This window comes from Anguilla anguilla, chromosome 17 (genome assembly GCF_013347855.1).
Source record: "Anguilla anguilla isolate fAngAng1 chromosome 17, fAngAng1.pri, whole genome shotgun sequence".
NCBI lineage: Eukaryota > Metazoa > Chordata > Actinopteri > Anguilliformes > Anguillidae > Anguilla > Anguilla anguilla.
This window is the reverse complement of record NC_049217.1, coordinates 8,834,186-8,848,608: the sequence shown is the minus strand read 5'-3', so window position 1 is coordinate 8,848,608 and position 14,423 is coordinate 8,834,186. Positions and strand designations below refer to the sequence as shown.

The 14,423-nt window shown below is 49.5% G+C and overlaps 1 protein-coding gene across 11 annotated transcripts in view; it reads left to right on the top strand.

The window, feature by feature from the left end:
- LOC118216491 (protein TANC2-like) overlaps positions 1-14,423 on the top strand; it is a 169,682-nt gene that overhangs the window by 77,551 nt on the left and 77,708 nt on the right. For 10 of the 11 annotated variants that reach the window (XM_035397687.1, XM_035397683.1, XM_035397682.1 and 7 more), the window contains exon 3: positions 1,708-1,808. In XM_035397687.1, the coding sequence (XP_035253578.1) occupies positions 1,742-1,808 (67 nt within the window). In that variant the 5' untranslated portion in view covers positions 1,708-1,741. Of the gene's footprint in view, positions 1-1,707; positions 1,809-12,093; positions 12,430-14,423 lie in introns of those variants that run through there. The other variant, XM_035397686.1, reaches the window with a different exon arrangement.

The window sequence follows — 14,423 nt, the reverse complement described above, 5'->3', positions numbered from 1 at the left end:
TGTAGAGGTGTTTTCTGTCATTAGACGGACACCTGTTGCATTAGATTCTGTATCTGTATAAGCAGGCGAATCTGTGTCATTGTAGTTATTGTATGTCATCAACAGAACACTGTGAACACCCAGTTAGGATTATTCATAGTTAGTTCCATTTCAATTCAGTCAGTTTTGGCGCCTGAACTGAAATTAAATGAAATGGGTCGGGAAAATGTCCATAATGTCTTTTTGTGGATTTGACTGTACTAAAATGGAACTACCCCCAAACTCTGCCCAGAGAAGCTTTGTTGTCAGTTGTTAGGATGGATTTGCTGTGTAATTATTTTGTTCCTACCCATTCATATTCATCCGGTACTGGGCCCAGGCTTCAAGCTGAAAATGTATTTTTGCCTGAACTATAATTGCATATTCAGAAAGACTTGAGTTTTCAGTCTTCCTGAATAAACAATATTCATACATCTCAGTTTCTGGAAAGAACTACAGCACAGTATGATGGGCTACTGCCTTTTTATGAACCTCCAGGAATCTACATCCATCCATGTTATTTATTAGCTGTTCAGCACAGGAAATGATTTATAAGTAAAATTCTAGCTCTGCACATTTTAGCTCATAAATGTTTTTCATTCGTGAGATGGTAGTCAGGGATACATTTTGACCAGCCTAGAAAGACAAATTTTTGCAAAAAAAAGAAAAAAAGAACCATTTTTGGGTTCTTTGATCTCAACTGTTTCCAAGGCAACAGGGCTTTATAATGAATCACGGAAGGCAGGCATTGAAGAGCTTTGGACATTTGTTGGTTCGAAATGCCACAGTGTTATTCAACCAAGGTAACACTCGAGTTGTTTTTGTGCAGAGGAGTAAAATGTATAGCACTAGTGCTGAGTACTCACACTTCAGCTGAAAGAAATAATGAAGTCTGTCGGATGGCTAGTTTAAATACGAGATACAAAGCTACCGGTGCATGGCACATCCCCCGTGGCTGTGACAGCGTCAGTTGGCTTTACAGTTTGTGCAAAACAGTGACATTCAGTAGTTGGTAATGGAAGTGGTGGTTGAAACATTTTGTGTTTCAGTGTTGGCCTCAGCCACTTATATATTATATACTATATTAGCAGTTTGCTGTGCATTTGGGAATACATAAAATTAGAAATTGGTGAAATATATAGACTTTTATGCCTTTTATATAAACAATTTTACTCTTATTATATTGGATCCCTTTATCCTTTGGTCGAGTTTCCAACTAGTTGGCTGGGGATGGCATGATGGGAAATACAGGAAAAAAGAGGTAAACAAGCAGGAAACCTGTTCCTGCTCGCCGTGTGAAAAAGAGCTCTATGAGGGTTTGTAAAAAGTGAAATTAAACAGTACGGAGTTTTAGACATATGAATACATGTAGCTATATTACATGCACGGTTGTACACACACCTGTGTGGTATTGTAACACCCGTTTACATGTCATTAATTCAAATGTTGTGAGCAAAAATATCATTTTCATCTTGCAGTGCCATTGTCCGGGCAGAATATTTCTAAGATTGCGCTCCATGCAGTTTTGCAGTGGTATTCCTGTGACCTTTTACGGGTTTTCCAACAGGTAAAAGGGGTCTTGAGGAGGATTGAAGTGCCTGTATGTGATAGAGATGTCTGATCCCGTTTAGCCAGAGGTACTGTGACGTTTACAGTCTGCCTGTCTCTCTCTTTCTGCCCTTTCCACAGATTTCTCCATAGCCACGAGCGGACTGGTGCAGCCATGTTCAGGAACAGCTTGAAGATGTTGCTCAGCGGCGGGAAGTCCAACCGCAAGAACCGCAACAGCGGTAAGCCGCGCAGCCTCAGTCAAAGGACGCGGCATTGCCCGCGGTGATGCTGTTCACCTGCGTGACCGGTCAGGATGAATATCCGTCACCCAGGAAACCGTAGTAGTCAAACTGACCTTGAGCATCCCCTCTGTCGGTTGCAGACAGATGCTCGTGCAAAATGGGGTGTGGAGGGGGAGGGGGAGGGGGAGGGAGATGCATCAGTTTACCACAGACACAGGCACAAGCAAGCCCTTTTCCTGGGTGTGAACCTTCCTAACAGCTTACAACATACTTAGTTCCCATGGCTAGCAGTTTAGCACAGTAGCAGGCAGCGTAGTGCAATGGCTAGCAGTGCAGCACAATGGCTAGTAGTGTAGCACAAGTATAAATCGACATTGATTTATTTTAGCCGTACGGGGCTAAAATTAGTACCCAGCGGTGCCCGCCTGAGCGCGACACCCGCGGGCTCGTTTCCGCACCGATGACGCGGCGGACGTCCTCCTTTGAGAGGACCGTGCCAGGAAGCAGCGGGCGGTCGCGCGGGAGCAGGCGCAGAGGGCGCGCCGCGTTCCAGTCACACGGTGCCGGGCTATTTTTACACACTGTGCGCAATCCGCCTTCGCCGCAGTCCATAAATACCCCCGCAGGCAGACAGGCAGGCAGGCAGTTGCTGGACAGCACCAGCCAGCGAATTCACCGGGTTATCGTTTGCCCTTTAAAAAATATCTTCACCGCTGCTCCTCACAGAAACTGCCTGTGGGTGCAATGGCTAGCAGTATAGCACAATGGCTAGCAGTGTAGCGCAATGACTTGCAGCATACCACAGTGGCTAGCAGTGTAGCACAATGGCTAGCAGTGTAGCGCAATGGCTTGCAGCATACCACAATGGCTAGCAGTATAGCGCAATGGCTTGCAGCATACCACAGTAGTTAGCAGTGTAGCACAATGGCTAGCAGTATAGTGCAATGGCTTACACGAGTCTGCATTCTCAGAAGATGCTATTCTGGCTTGTCACTGGCCAGTAGTCAACCAACATTCTTCCTTAGATACAGGTTTTGGATTTTTTTCCCCCCCTTCAAATATAGTTCAGTTAGTTAATCAATTACGAAAAGTATCTTTGAAAACTTTAAGGGAAAAAAAATCATAATTTGTTAGTAATTAAGGGAAAGTGTTGATTGCCTCCAGGTCAGCGTTTCTGGAGTAAAAGCCAAGAGCAGTACTCTTAAATAACTCCACTGAGGCATCGAACTCGAATGTAATAACACCGGAATGTAATAGCTTTCCAAATTCAGAGCAATATTGCAAGAAGCCCAAACCCTAAGCTGTCCCATAAGCCTGAGTTTTAATTGCACTGTTGGAATGTGCCATAGGAGTGTATCCTCTCCGGCCGCGCGTGGCCAACCGCCATTCGTAGCGCTAAACGAGCTCCGTGCGCTCGGACGTTGGTGTCGTAGATCCGGATGAGATAACGGGGCTTCCACATAGCTGCCTTAATGAGAGCAGTACCGTGGGTAAAGTCATTTCTGAGAATGTAACACGCTTCACGTTGCACTAGCCATGAGATGAGGTGGCCTTTCCGCAGTTGAATGTTCACTCTTGTCAGTGATGATGTTGCCTTGGTATTTTTTTTTTATTTGGAGGGTGAGAACCATAACTGATTTAATGAGGCAATTCGCTGTTGGGAGGATGTTCTGTTCCGCTCATGTTACTTCTTGGTGTTTTCGCCACACTGGACTCACTGGGAAACGGTAATGTTCGGGGGGGGGGGGTCATATGCGACGACCTGGAAACAGTTAGAATACCGGATATGGGTGTCACGGGTTCAAATCCTGCGTGCTGTTTGTAACCTTCAGACAGCTGCTTTGTCTCCCTGCTACTGTTTTATCTTTGAATGGAGATGTGCTTTTCCTTCATTTAAAATCCAGAAAGGGAGATGAATGAAAACAAGATAAATCAAGTAAATCCAATAAATCCGATAAATTAGTTGCAGAATGTGAACATGTTTAAATGTCTTGACATTGTAGATTAGCCTGGATGAGATCCGTTTGTGTTATGATGTAAATCTACACTGATCTCAGCGTCGCTGACGAATGGCCTTGTGACCTGTTGCTTTAACAGCCACTGCTGCCTGGAGGCAGAGTGCTGAACTGCACTTTCACATCAGTAACTGCTGGGGATACATTTCCCTCAATGTGATTGGACATTGCAGTTTAATACAGCTCTGGCTTTTTTCAGTTCATATTTCAGGCGGATGGCAAGCCCCATTTGGCCTGTGTATATTTTTTCCATTTCTCTCTATGTCGGTGCCACTTGAGTGTAATTCATTCAGAAGGGAGCCCAGCTCCCAAGTCGTACGCCTTGAGGAGTCAGCGGAGCAGCCTTCTGTAATGACCTGACTGGCCCTGCTCATTACAGATCGTTACAGATCAGGTCATTACCGAGCCTCATGCAATGGGCCTCTCAATCAGACACACGGCGTGCGACTCCGGCAAAGCGAAACTCCTCCTCCTCAGAAGTCACCGGTTCCGTTTCTCAGGTAATCCGCCCGGCTCCGGACGGGAATCCTTTTTTGTAACTGAGCCGCACCCGCGTTTCGCCGTGGTGGTAGCTGCGGGTCCCCGGAGGCGAGGGGGGCGGTCTGGCCCGGGCCAGCGGATCCGGCCCCTCTCTCCTTACGTCGGCACCGCAGTGGCGCAAGTCGCCCACGGCCCTCTTTGCCCTCTTTTTCCTGTTCAGCTTCAGCTGGTGTTATTTCACATTGTAAAAACTTCACAGCGTACAAATAGGCCTATATGATGAAGTGAGTGGTCTATCAGCCAGCGCTTAGTGCTGCCAGTCAAACGGGGGGGGAGCCTCGAAGGGAGCAGTGTGTGAAAGGGCTGTAATCTTTGCAGCTGTGCTGAAATTGGGATTTTGGGGGGGCGGGGGGACCCCTGGAATCTGCCTCCCGGACCCGGCCTTTGCACAGCGGGTCGCCGACTGCCTAGCGCGACGCCAGGTGAATGCGCAATGTACGCCGTGCCCATTTATGCGCCCGCTTATTTATGTGCCCGTCTCCCCGCCTGCTCTTGGGCGAATATTGAGCGCGTTCTCCTGTGCTTCTGCTGACCGAGCGAAATTAATTTCCACTGAGATGGGCAAATAAAAGCATCATATCGCATAATATCGCATCACAGCGTCTCACGGTGCTCAGGAGCGCTTGGGGACGAAAGTGAGCACAGGCACAGGCTAGCCCGCGGGCTTAAGGGCAGCTTACGATAGGAACCCTCGACGGTCTGCCGAGCGAAGCGGCTCTGTTTTCAGTTGGTTTTAGTCGCTTTTTCACCTGCTTCAGTTTTTTGTGGAGACGTTTTTTGGCTTGGATCTCGTGAGAGTGGAGACGGTGGAATCCCAGCGCGAGCTCGGCTGTTGCGGCCGGTGTCTCACTGTTTGCGAGCAGCTCCGCGGGCATTGGTGAACGTGGCTTATCAGAGTCATTGGTTTATTAGTTCCCCTTCCGTGTGAAATCCGAGCCCCCCGACACGTTTGGTATAAGTTAAATCAGAGCGGTTGACGTCTTGCTGAGCCGACAAGAAGAAGCGCGCGCTGCCAAGAAGAGGCGGTTATAGTGTGGTGCGTCGCGATAGACTTGCTCGCCTCCGGGCTTTCTTGCCTTGGTGAGAAGAACCGCGAACTCAGACTCGCCCCCGAGCCGGTCAGTTGGGCCTTAACGCAGTGCCAGGGGAGCGGCGTTTCTCCGCACCTTCTGAGAAGACGGCGGCGGCAAACGCGAGCGATCATTACCGCACGTGCGTCGCCAGCCCAATATCGGACGCCGTTCAGTGCTGCTCGTTTCCGTAGCGTTCTGCCAGGAAGTGAACGGCACTCCCAGTCTGCAGCCGCGTGAGCCATTCAGGGTTCTGCAGGAAGCACCGCATATGGATGGCTTCCAATCAGTATGTGCTTCTAGAGAGATGTAGAATGGCTCAGTTTGTCCTGATATGTCAGCTGCTCCTCTTCCTCCCCCTCCTCAGCTGCTGATTGGTTTGTGAAGAATTGCCGTTGAGTGAGGGCCAATATGGAGACGATCAGCTTTAGTTTGTGTGCGCGTGCGTGTGTGTACATGTGTGGTGATGACTCACCATTTGAAACACTGAAAGCAAATTCACTTTGGCTGAAAGCATCTGCTAAAAGACTAAATTGTAGATGAGCACATACACACACATGCACTTACACGCATGCACACACACAAAGTTCTGTATCTCCAATTTACTCATCTACAATTTAGTCTGTTAGCAGATGCATTGAGCAGAGACAGCGGACTATGTGAGAGTAACACATGCAGTGATGTTGCAGATTATGTGAGAATATTTCATGCAGTGATTTTGGGAAGCTCATGGCAGTTGTTGCTGGGTCCTCCGTGGGTTTTCTGTTGCTAATGAGTTCCTGCTGAATTTATTTCTGTACACATTGTTTCCTGTCTGTCGGCCACACCAGTGGCGTAGGGACCGCTCCCATTAGGAAGCATTAGGTGGCAGGAAGCTTCAGGGGGAAAGGCTCCAATTACATCTGTGTAAAAAAAAAACCCCCAAAAGACCGAAACAGATTGGGTCCTTTGCTTTCAATGTTTTTCTGTCCTCCTGTTCAAAGTAGCCTACATTACGCGTTGTTGGTTTTTGAAAGATGTTAAATTTAATTCTGAATTTATTGTATTGTAGGTGAAATGTAGATGACTAAAGACCTTGGTGTGCCACTGTACAGTGAGACAGTGTGAAACAGGACCTCCTCCCTTACACTGCTCCAGTGCTCTCTAGCTAGAGAAATAGGTTTAAATAGGAAAAAAAAAGCTCACTGGAGATTTGGTGAGTACAGTTCTGGCTCGTTTATGGGCTTGCTTGGATGGATAGACATAAACCCTCTGAAGTCAACATCCTTCCAACTTCTCAACTCACAAATTTGCATAAGTGGGCAGCTGGTTTGCAGCCTCGTGGATCCCATTTATTTTCATGTTACTGCAAACAAAAGTGGAAGAAAGCAATATAATCAGAAAAACAGAAAACGATATTCCTTGTGGTGCTTGGCGCAGTGTGATGTGTGTTACATTTTGTATATTTCTTTCATTCACTATAATGGGGATTTATTTGTCTATAAATAAAGCTGCGTGATTATGCTAATTGTGCCACGTGTTTAGAACTGATGCGGTTGACTATTACTTTGCAAACTAGCTTTTGTGTTGAATTGTTCTGCCGCTTGGTAAGGAAAAGCAATCGTGGGATAAACGCAAGGTTGTCACTGCAGGTGCGGAATGTGGAACCGGGCCCCTTTCTCCTCTGTGTGCGATTATAGGAAACCGCGATGCATCGTGGGAGCCGGTGCGCTTTCCTCAAGATGTCCCCGGCGATAAGGAACGAGTGTATTTTCTTCAGCGTCGCCCCTGACCTCAGTCCTCGCCGCCGGCGATGCCGCGCGGCGCTAGGGATCAGTCTGAACGTGCGGGAAACGGGCTCCAGTTGTGCAGTCCTTACAGGGGGGAGCCAGAGGGCGGCGCTCCCTAACGCCGAACTCGTCTGAGCTCCTTTAGCGGGCCCGCCGCTAGGCTCTGCCGCTGTGTCGTCTGAATGAAGGGGAACCGCCGACGTTCTCCTGGGTTCGCGAATCGTTCCCACGCCCGCTTCTCGTGCCCTCCACCGCCGTCTCGTCTGCGTGCGTACGGTCCGAGCTCCTCGTTACGGTCCGAGCTCCTCGCTACGGTCCGCTGTCTGCGAGTCGGTGATCTCTCATAGAAGGGCCCTGCTCGTGTGTGTCATGTGTATATATTTTTTGCAATGTTCAAATAAAAGGGATATGAAAATCAAATTTCTATCTCTTTCGCTGTCTCTCTCGAGTGAGGGGGCTGAGAGTGCAGTCACGCCCTAGAGAGCGTCTAGAGCAGGGGTGGCCAACCCTGGTCCTGGGGAGCCGCAGGGTCTGCTGGTTTTTCTTTTCACCTTAAATACAACAACCACTTAGACAAAGGAAACCAGGTGAGGTGAGTTAACTGTGTAATCAACTGCTTTAATTGATCAATTAAGTGCCGAGTAAAAACAAAAGCCAGCAGACCCTGCGGCTCTCCAGGACCAGGGTTGGCCACCCCTGGTCTAGAGAGTGTCCAGCACAGCACTGGAAGGCTCCAAGGGTCCCCAAGGACATTTGATAAAGCACAGCCCCTGAAATGGTAGCTCAGGTGACCTCAGCAGTTTAGGTTTTCATATAAACCAGCCAATCAGAGCGTATTCAGTGTGTATTATTCTTTTCAATTCCAACAACAAGTACCCGCGTTGCATTTCAGGACCAATAACTGTTTAACAGCCAATAAACAACAACCGTTTATTCCTCCGAATGTTAGCTGAAAGCTGTGCTGTTTAACTGCCTGTAATAGTCCGTGACGGAATAGTTTTCAAAATGCCGTATGTAACCTTATACGCGCATCACGCTCATTTCACTCCACGCTCGTACGGACGAGATCATTAAGCCTTTTAATGTTCCTGTTACACTGGCAGAAAAATGAAAGGAAATTGAATAATTAGCAGCTGATTTTTTTGGTGTGATGATTGTTGTGGAAAGTTAGTCGTCAGGAGTGGGAGGGACTGCAGGGTACAAATGCTCTTATTTCACTTCTCATTGCATAACTCTTATGCTCCATCACTGGCTAAGAAGCTCCAGCTGGCATGCTGTGAAAGTTTGGCGCTTACGTGGCTGAATGGCATCGAGCGTAAGTGAATATCCGGGCACTTAAATGGGATTACAACATAAAGCTAGCTTGGTGCCGAGTAAGGCGGCCATTTTGGTGCTTTTCTGGGGTTCTGCTCTGCTGTTGACGGGCGTCTCGTGAGGGTATTTTCTAAAAGATCCCTCCACCCCATTCCCTCCACCCCGCTGGTCGTGGTGCACCGTGGAGTCTGGTGGGTTTCGATTTCACCTTAAAAATCCGCAGCCGTTTCAGTCGAGGAGCCGCGTGGGTCGAGTTACCTGTGCAGTGAATCTGCTCTCATCGATCAGTGAGGGGCTGAGCAGCGGCAAGAAGCCCGCAGACCCTGTGGCTCTGCAGAGAGATGTGCGCGTGTGCTTTTCTGAAGGAGCGTAAACCTGGTTACGGAGTCTGAAAGCCTCCGGCCAAGCGATAGCCGTTTCCCTTCCCACCTGTCCACGTCTCACATCTGTGATTGACCCGTCCCTCTCTTTTCGTCCTTCGCTATTTCTCTTCCTCCATCTCTCCATCGCTCTCTCCCTGCCCTTGCAGTTGATGGCTCTGGCGCCGTGCCCATGGGCCCGGATGGCGTTTGGAGTGGGGAGGGGCGGGGGTGGGGGGGTGGGGTTGGATGAATGGGAGGACGGAGATCCAAGCCAGGCAGGGCCCATTAATCTGGGTTAACGGTGGCTGGCTCGCACACCCCTTTCCAGACCGGACCCAGGCTCTGCTGGGCTGGTTTCAGCCAGTGTTCCTGGAGCAGGACCAAGGTGCTGGGGCAGGGGTGGGGGGAAGTCAACGCGCCCCGGTCCGGGAACCTCCTTTCACCCCTTTCATTCAAACCCACGGCTGGACGAAGGGGGAGGGACGTGGTGTACCCAAAACCACAAATAATTTCGGGAAACGGGCGCAAATCCTGTCCCTGTGAATTTAGAGGGTGTGAAATGAGCACCGTGGCCATGGTGATCTCTGTCATTCCGATAACAATTTGCTGAATGTTCCCATTATGCAGACCCATCTCCACTTCTTCCAATGTGGTATTCTTGTTAACTGCTAAAATGTCAGCACAACTACTAAAACGTTAGTATGACTGCTAAAATGTTCGCTCAACTGCTAAAATATTAACACGACTGGTGAAAGTCATATAAAGTGCTAGCACTGAATGTGCTGAAGAGAAAGCGGTCGTTCTCTGAATGTACTTCCTAAACTCTTTTTTTACTTGGAACAGTGCAGACCGGAACCTGCACACTGTCTAATATGTGGCCTGATGCAGAAGAACCACGAGCTTGCTGTGTACAGTCAGTGCCCACCATAATGAGTGGAGGATTAGAGGTGAAAGTGTTCTGTTTGGTAAAGTTCCCTCTGTCCTCATTTTTAAAGTGCTGCTGTTGTGAAGATTAAGGGTGTTTATTACCCTCTGGTGACGGGAGAGGTAGTGTGATCCATTGGCTGTCGTTGGTGATGTGGGGTATCGACCTGGCATTAGGGGGAGGGCACAAAAAATAGCTGTAGTTGAGTCTTCACTGCCCAGTGGAACTCACTTCTCCCTTGTCATCGGTTCCTGTGATTGATGATGTCACTGACCACCCTGCTTGCCGTTAATTAAATGAGACGTACTGACTCTGCACTGGCTGCAGCAGCCACCAATCAGCAGCTGATCTGAGTGAGTGTGAATAATTCAGCCCCCAGGACACAAAGTAAGACAGACAGCACACGAATGCTAAAGGGAAGTCCTGCACTGCCAGACAGGAAGTCCCTCGCTGCCATATAGGAAGTTGACACTATGGTGGCATCTGTTGTAGAACAAACTGCCTCCATTTACATGACCCGCAGCAGGTGATCATCCCTGGTCTGTTCAGCAGGACAAGTGGGGACAAGAGGCTTGTGAGCAGTTGGCTGGGATTTCGTTCTTGTCTTGGTGCTGGGGAGCTTTAAGCTTGCTAATTTTGAGAAGCCCATCACCTTCCTCTAACATCTGTAACAACCTTAATCCCCCCTCCTGCTTCACATGCTGCTGCTCTCTGCCTTCTTCTGTTTTCACTCCTTCTCATCCTTCCCTCCATCTCTCCAAGGGGGGGGAGGGGGGGGTGGGATTGCTTCCTGCGAATTCCTGTAGCGCCCTTCCCGCCCATTCCCTGCGTCCGACCCCATCCGAGCAGACGGACGCTGGTGCACTCAGAACAGGAGCACGGTCTTGCTGCACGTTTTCCTGGCCCAGTGGCATTATAAACTCTGCAGGGTGTTAGTGGTAAACAGTACAGCGTGTACTGGTGCTGCAGAGCGTCAGAGCTTCGCTGCGTCAGCGAGCGATCGTTACAGCCAGCCGCGGCTGACGTATCACAGTGTCACCGGTTCTTCTGCTGGGCGTGGCTCTCTCAGTATCGGCGCGTGGCAGTGTGTACTACAGATCTCTCTGGGATGAACACACACCGCTCACACACGCGCACACAGACATCTCCTCCTGCCTCCTCAGCGTGTCAGCGGTGTGTTTTCAGAATGCTGATTTCATGCTGCTCCTCTGTGTGTGTGAAAGGGGGGTTGGCCTGCATACTGGAGTAGGTGAGGTCTCTTTGGACGCCCATTCCAGCGCAGTTACAGCACGTCACAACACTTAAAATCTTATTCTTTCCTTATTGCCCTTTTTAAAAAAACTAAATGAACTGAAAGGTCAGTGAGTGACATCACTGGCCAGCCCCTTTAATGAAGATGATGACCCGCAGAGAGGAAGCAGTTAGAAGTGGCGGAGAGCTGTATGTCTGAAATAGATTCAGTTTCAACACCTCTGAATAGCAGGAAAGATGATGTTTTAGTATCTCCGCCCCTGGCTGAGTCAGTATGACTGTACAGCAAGTGATCGCCTGCATTTCTCTATTAAATGGATATGGGGAGCAGGTAAGAGAACACGTTTACACAGCTGTGTAGTACTGTTGTGTGTCCACATGGAGCTTTGTAGTTTTGTGTGTGTGTGTGTTTATGTGTGTGTTTGTGGGTGGATGAGTGGGTTGGTGTATGTGTACGTGTGTGTGTGTGTGTGAGTGGGTTTGTGTGTGTGTGTGTGTGCTTGTGTAATGTGTATGTTGTGTGTATGTGTGTGTGTGTGAGTGGGTGGGTTTGTGTGTGTGTGTGTGCGTGCGCTTGTGTAATGTGTACGTGTGTGTGTGTGTGAGTGGGTGGGTTTGTGTGTGTGTGCGTGCGCTTGTGTAATGTGTATGATGTGTGTGTGTGTGTGTGTGTGTGTAAAGGGACTGTGTGCGCTGGTGGTAATGAACACTCTGAGCCATGGTTAGCAGTCCAGCTGAGACATGTTTGGGGCACTTTGGTCAATAAGTGGTTTCCACCCAAATACGCCCTGAATGATAAGAAGAGGGGTTTGCATTGTTGAGAGAGAGAGAGGAGCGGCAAGAGGGAGAGAGAGAGGGGAGGAGAGAGACAGAAAGATGGAGAGAGAGTGAGAGACAGATAGAGACAGAGAGAACTAGGGGGAGAGAAAGAAAAAGAGACAGAGTAAGACAGCGAGAGAGGGGGGATAGTGAGCGAGAGTGTGTGAGGGGAGAGGGAGAAAGAGACAGAGAGAGATGGGGAGAGAGAGGGGGGAGGAGGAGGAGGAGCAGGGGTGCGTCTGCCTCGCCTGCCTGTGTCTTTGTGTGTGCGTGCGCACTGGCACCTGGCACTCGAGTTCCACACTCCTCACACTGCGGACTCCTCTCTCTCTCTCTCTCTCTCTCTCTGCTCCCTCTCTTTCTCTTTCCTTACCGCTCTTTTTTTCTCAGTCGCTCCTTTCCCCCCTCTGTTCCCTTCTTCCTCCTCTCCATCCCTCTCTCCTGCGTTCCGCCCGCACTCGTTTACTTTCCTCCTTCGCTTCGTTCTCTTACCATGGTGCAGGACTATCGCTGCTGGGACAGCGGACACATTGAGCGCGCTCAGCAGGCAGAGGTGAGCAGGGCCGGGCTGGGCTGGGCTGGGCTGGGCTGGGGGGGGGGGGGCGGACCCTCTATCGGAGCTCCGGGGGGTGGGGGTCGGTGTGGGGGATGTCTGTCTGCGTGATTAGTGGGATCGCGGTGTGGCAGTGGTGTAGTGCGGACCGGTGATGGTTTGGGGCAGAGTGACTAGAATGAGGCTTGGGGGGGGGGGGGGGGGGGGGGGGGGGGCACGGGCTGGGGGGGGTTAGGGAGGATGCACTTGTTTTTTGGCAGCCGAAGTGAGAGCAGACAGTAAGTGGGTATGAAATAGAGGAGAGACTGAGAGCATTAGCACTGAACCCTGAGCGCTAACTGCTGCCCGCTCCTGCTGTTCTTACCCGGTTAGTGTTTCTCGCGTTGCCTGCTGTGCTTAGCGGCAGGCGGTCTGACGGCTCTGCTGCGCGCTGGTTTTACCGCCGTTAACTCTCCTCCACTCTCCGTCCTGCGCTCTGCCCTGCATGGACCCCCTCTGCAACTTCATCATCATCATCATCATCATCATCAGCAGCAGCAGCAGCAGCAGCATCAGCTCTCTCACTCTCTCTCTCCCCCTTCCTCAGATTTTAAATTACATTTGTAATGTGCTTTATCGGCGTTGTCACACATAAGTGCAGTATTGCCAATGAAGCACATTTTAATTTGTGTTTTAAATTTGAGAGAAAGAGAGACAAACAGCAAGAGGGATATTGAGAGAGAGAGAGAGCGAGAGACAGTGGTAGAGAGAGAGACACCAAGGTGCTGAAGTTTTTGGTTTTCATTGTCCACTGTGTGTCCATGCCTCATACCTCCCCCCCCTCCTCATCCCCGGCTAATTTCAGCTCCTGCCAGCCGCCCACTTGGTGTGGCGCGGTCAGCAGGACTTTCCGCTAGTTTGCCGGCGCACGCTTGGCGGGTCTGTGAAGGGTTTCAGCGCCGGAGCGTAACGCTGTTCAGTCTGGACCCTCTCTGTTTGGCGGACAGTTTCAGGTCCGCAGCCGCGCTCTTCCTCGCTGGAGCGTAGCTTTCTGCACGAGGGTCACATTAGCTGTGCAGTGCACTTCAGCTTGAAGTGAGGAGTTTGGTACCGTTCCCTGTTCTGTGTGTGTGTCTGTGTGTGTCTGTGTGTGTGTGTGTGTGTGTTTGTGTGTTTGTGTGTGTGCGTGTGTGTTTGTGTGTCTGTGTGTCTGTGTGTGTGCGTGTGTGTTTGATATCGGCTTTTCCATTTCAGTTAGAATTTTTTACAGTGCTCAAGTTAAAAGGAATTTGAGTAATCAAAGCCTGCTTTGTTTTTTAAGCAACATATCAAACTCCAGATCTACCTGTGTAAATAATGGCTTACTGCAAAGAGGTTTTTCATTCACTCACACTTGATGATGATGATGATAAGAAAGAACAAATCTCTGAATGTTTCATCATTAAAACAAAAGTACAAATGAAAGCAAATGTTTGTGGTCAAATGGTAAAATATCTTTGAACTTTGTTGACGAATTTAAGTCATCAGATATTTTCAGCCAAAACCCCCTGGCCATGTTGTTGCTTTGCTGGGGGCACTGAGGTAACGTTATCACATCGGGGAAACTGTTTCAGTAAATGCCCCAATGAGTAAAAAAAAAAGTGTTATTTTTTTCCCACGAACTGAGAGGGAAGAACTCAAGTTGCAGTAAAATAACTAGACAAAGTATTGCGTGTATAGTACAGCTGTAAAGTAGCATTTTAAAGATACATTGTATTGTATCTGTGTGAGGAATTGTGCTGATTGTGGTCACACGGACTGTGGCACTCTATATAGACTGTGGGAACGCTTACCACAGCTGCCTGTTGGCTCAGGTTGTCTTGTCTCTGTTTTGCCGTTGTAACGTCAACGTTTTGGCACCGTTTCTGTCCTCTGCATGCACGATTGCCGCCACGCTCACCCCCCCCCCCCGGCTCCCCGTGCCAGGTGCACCTGCTCCTGCTGACACGGGCGGGGTCGGAGGATTCATCACCGCG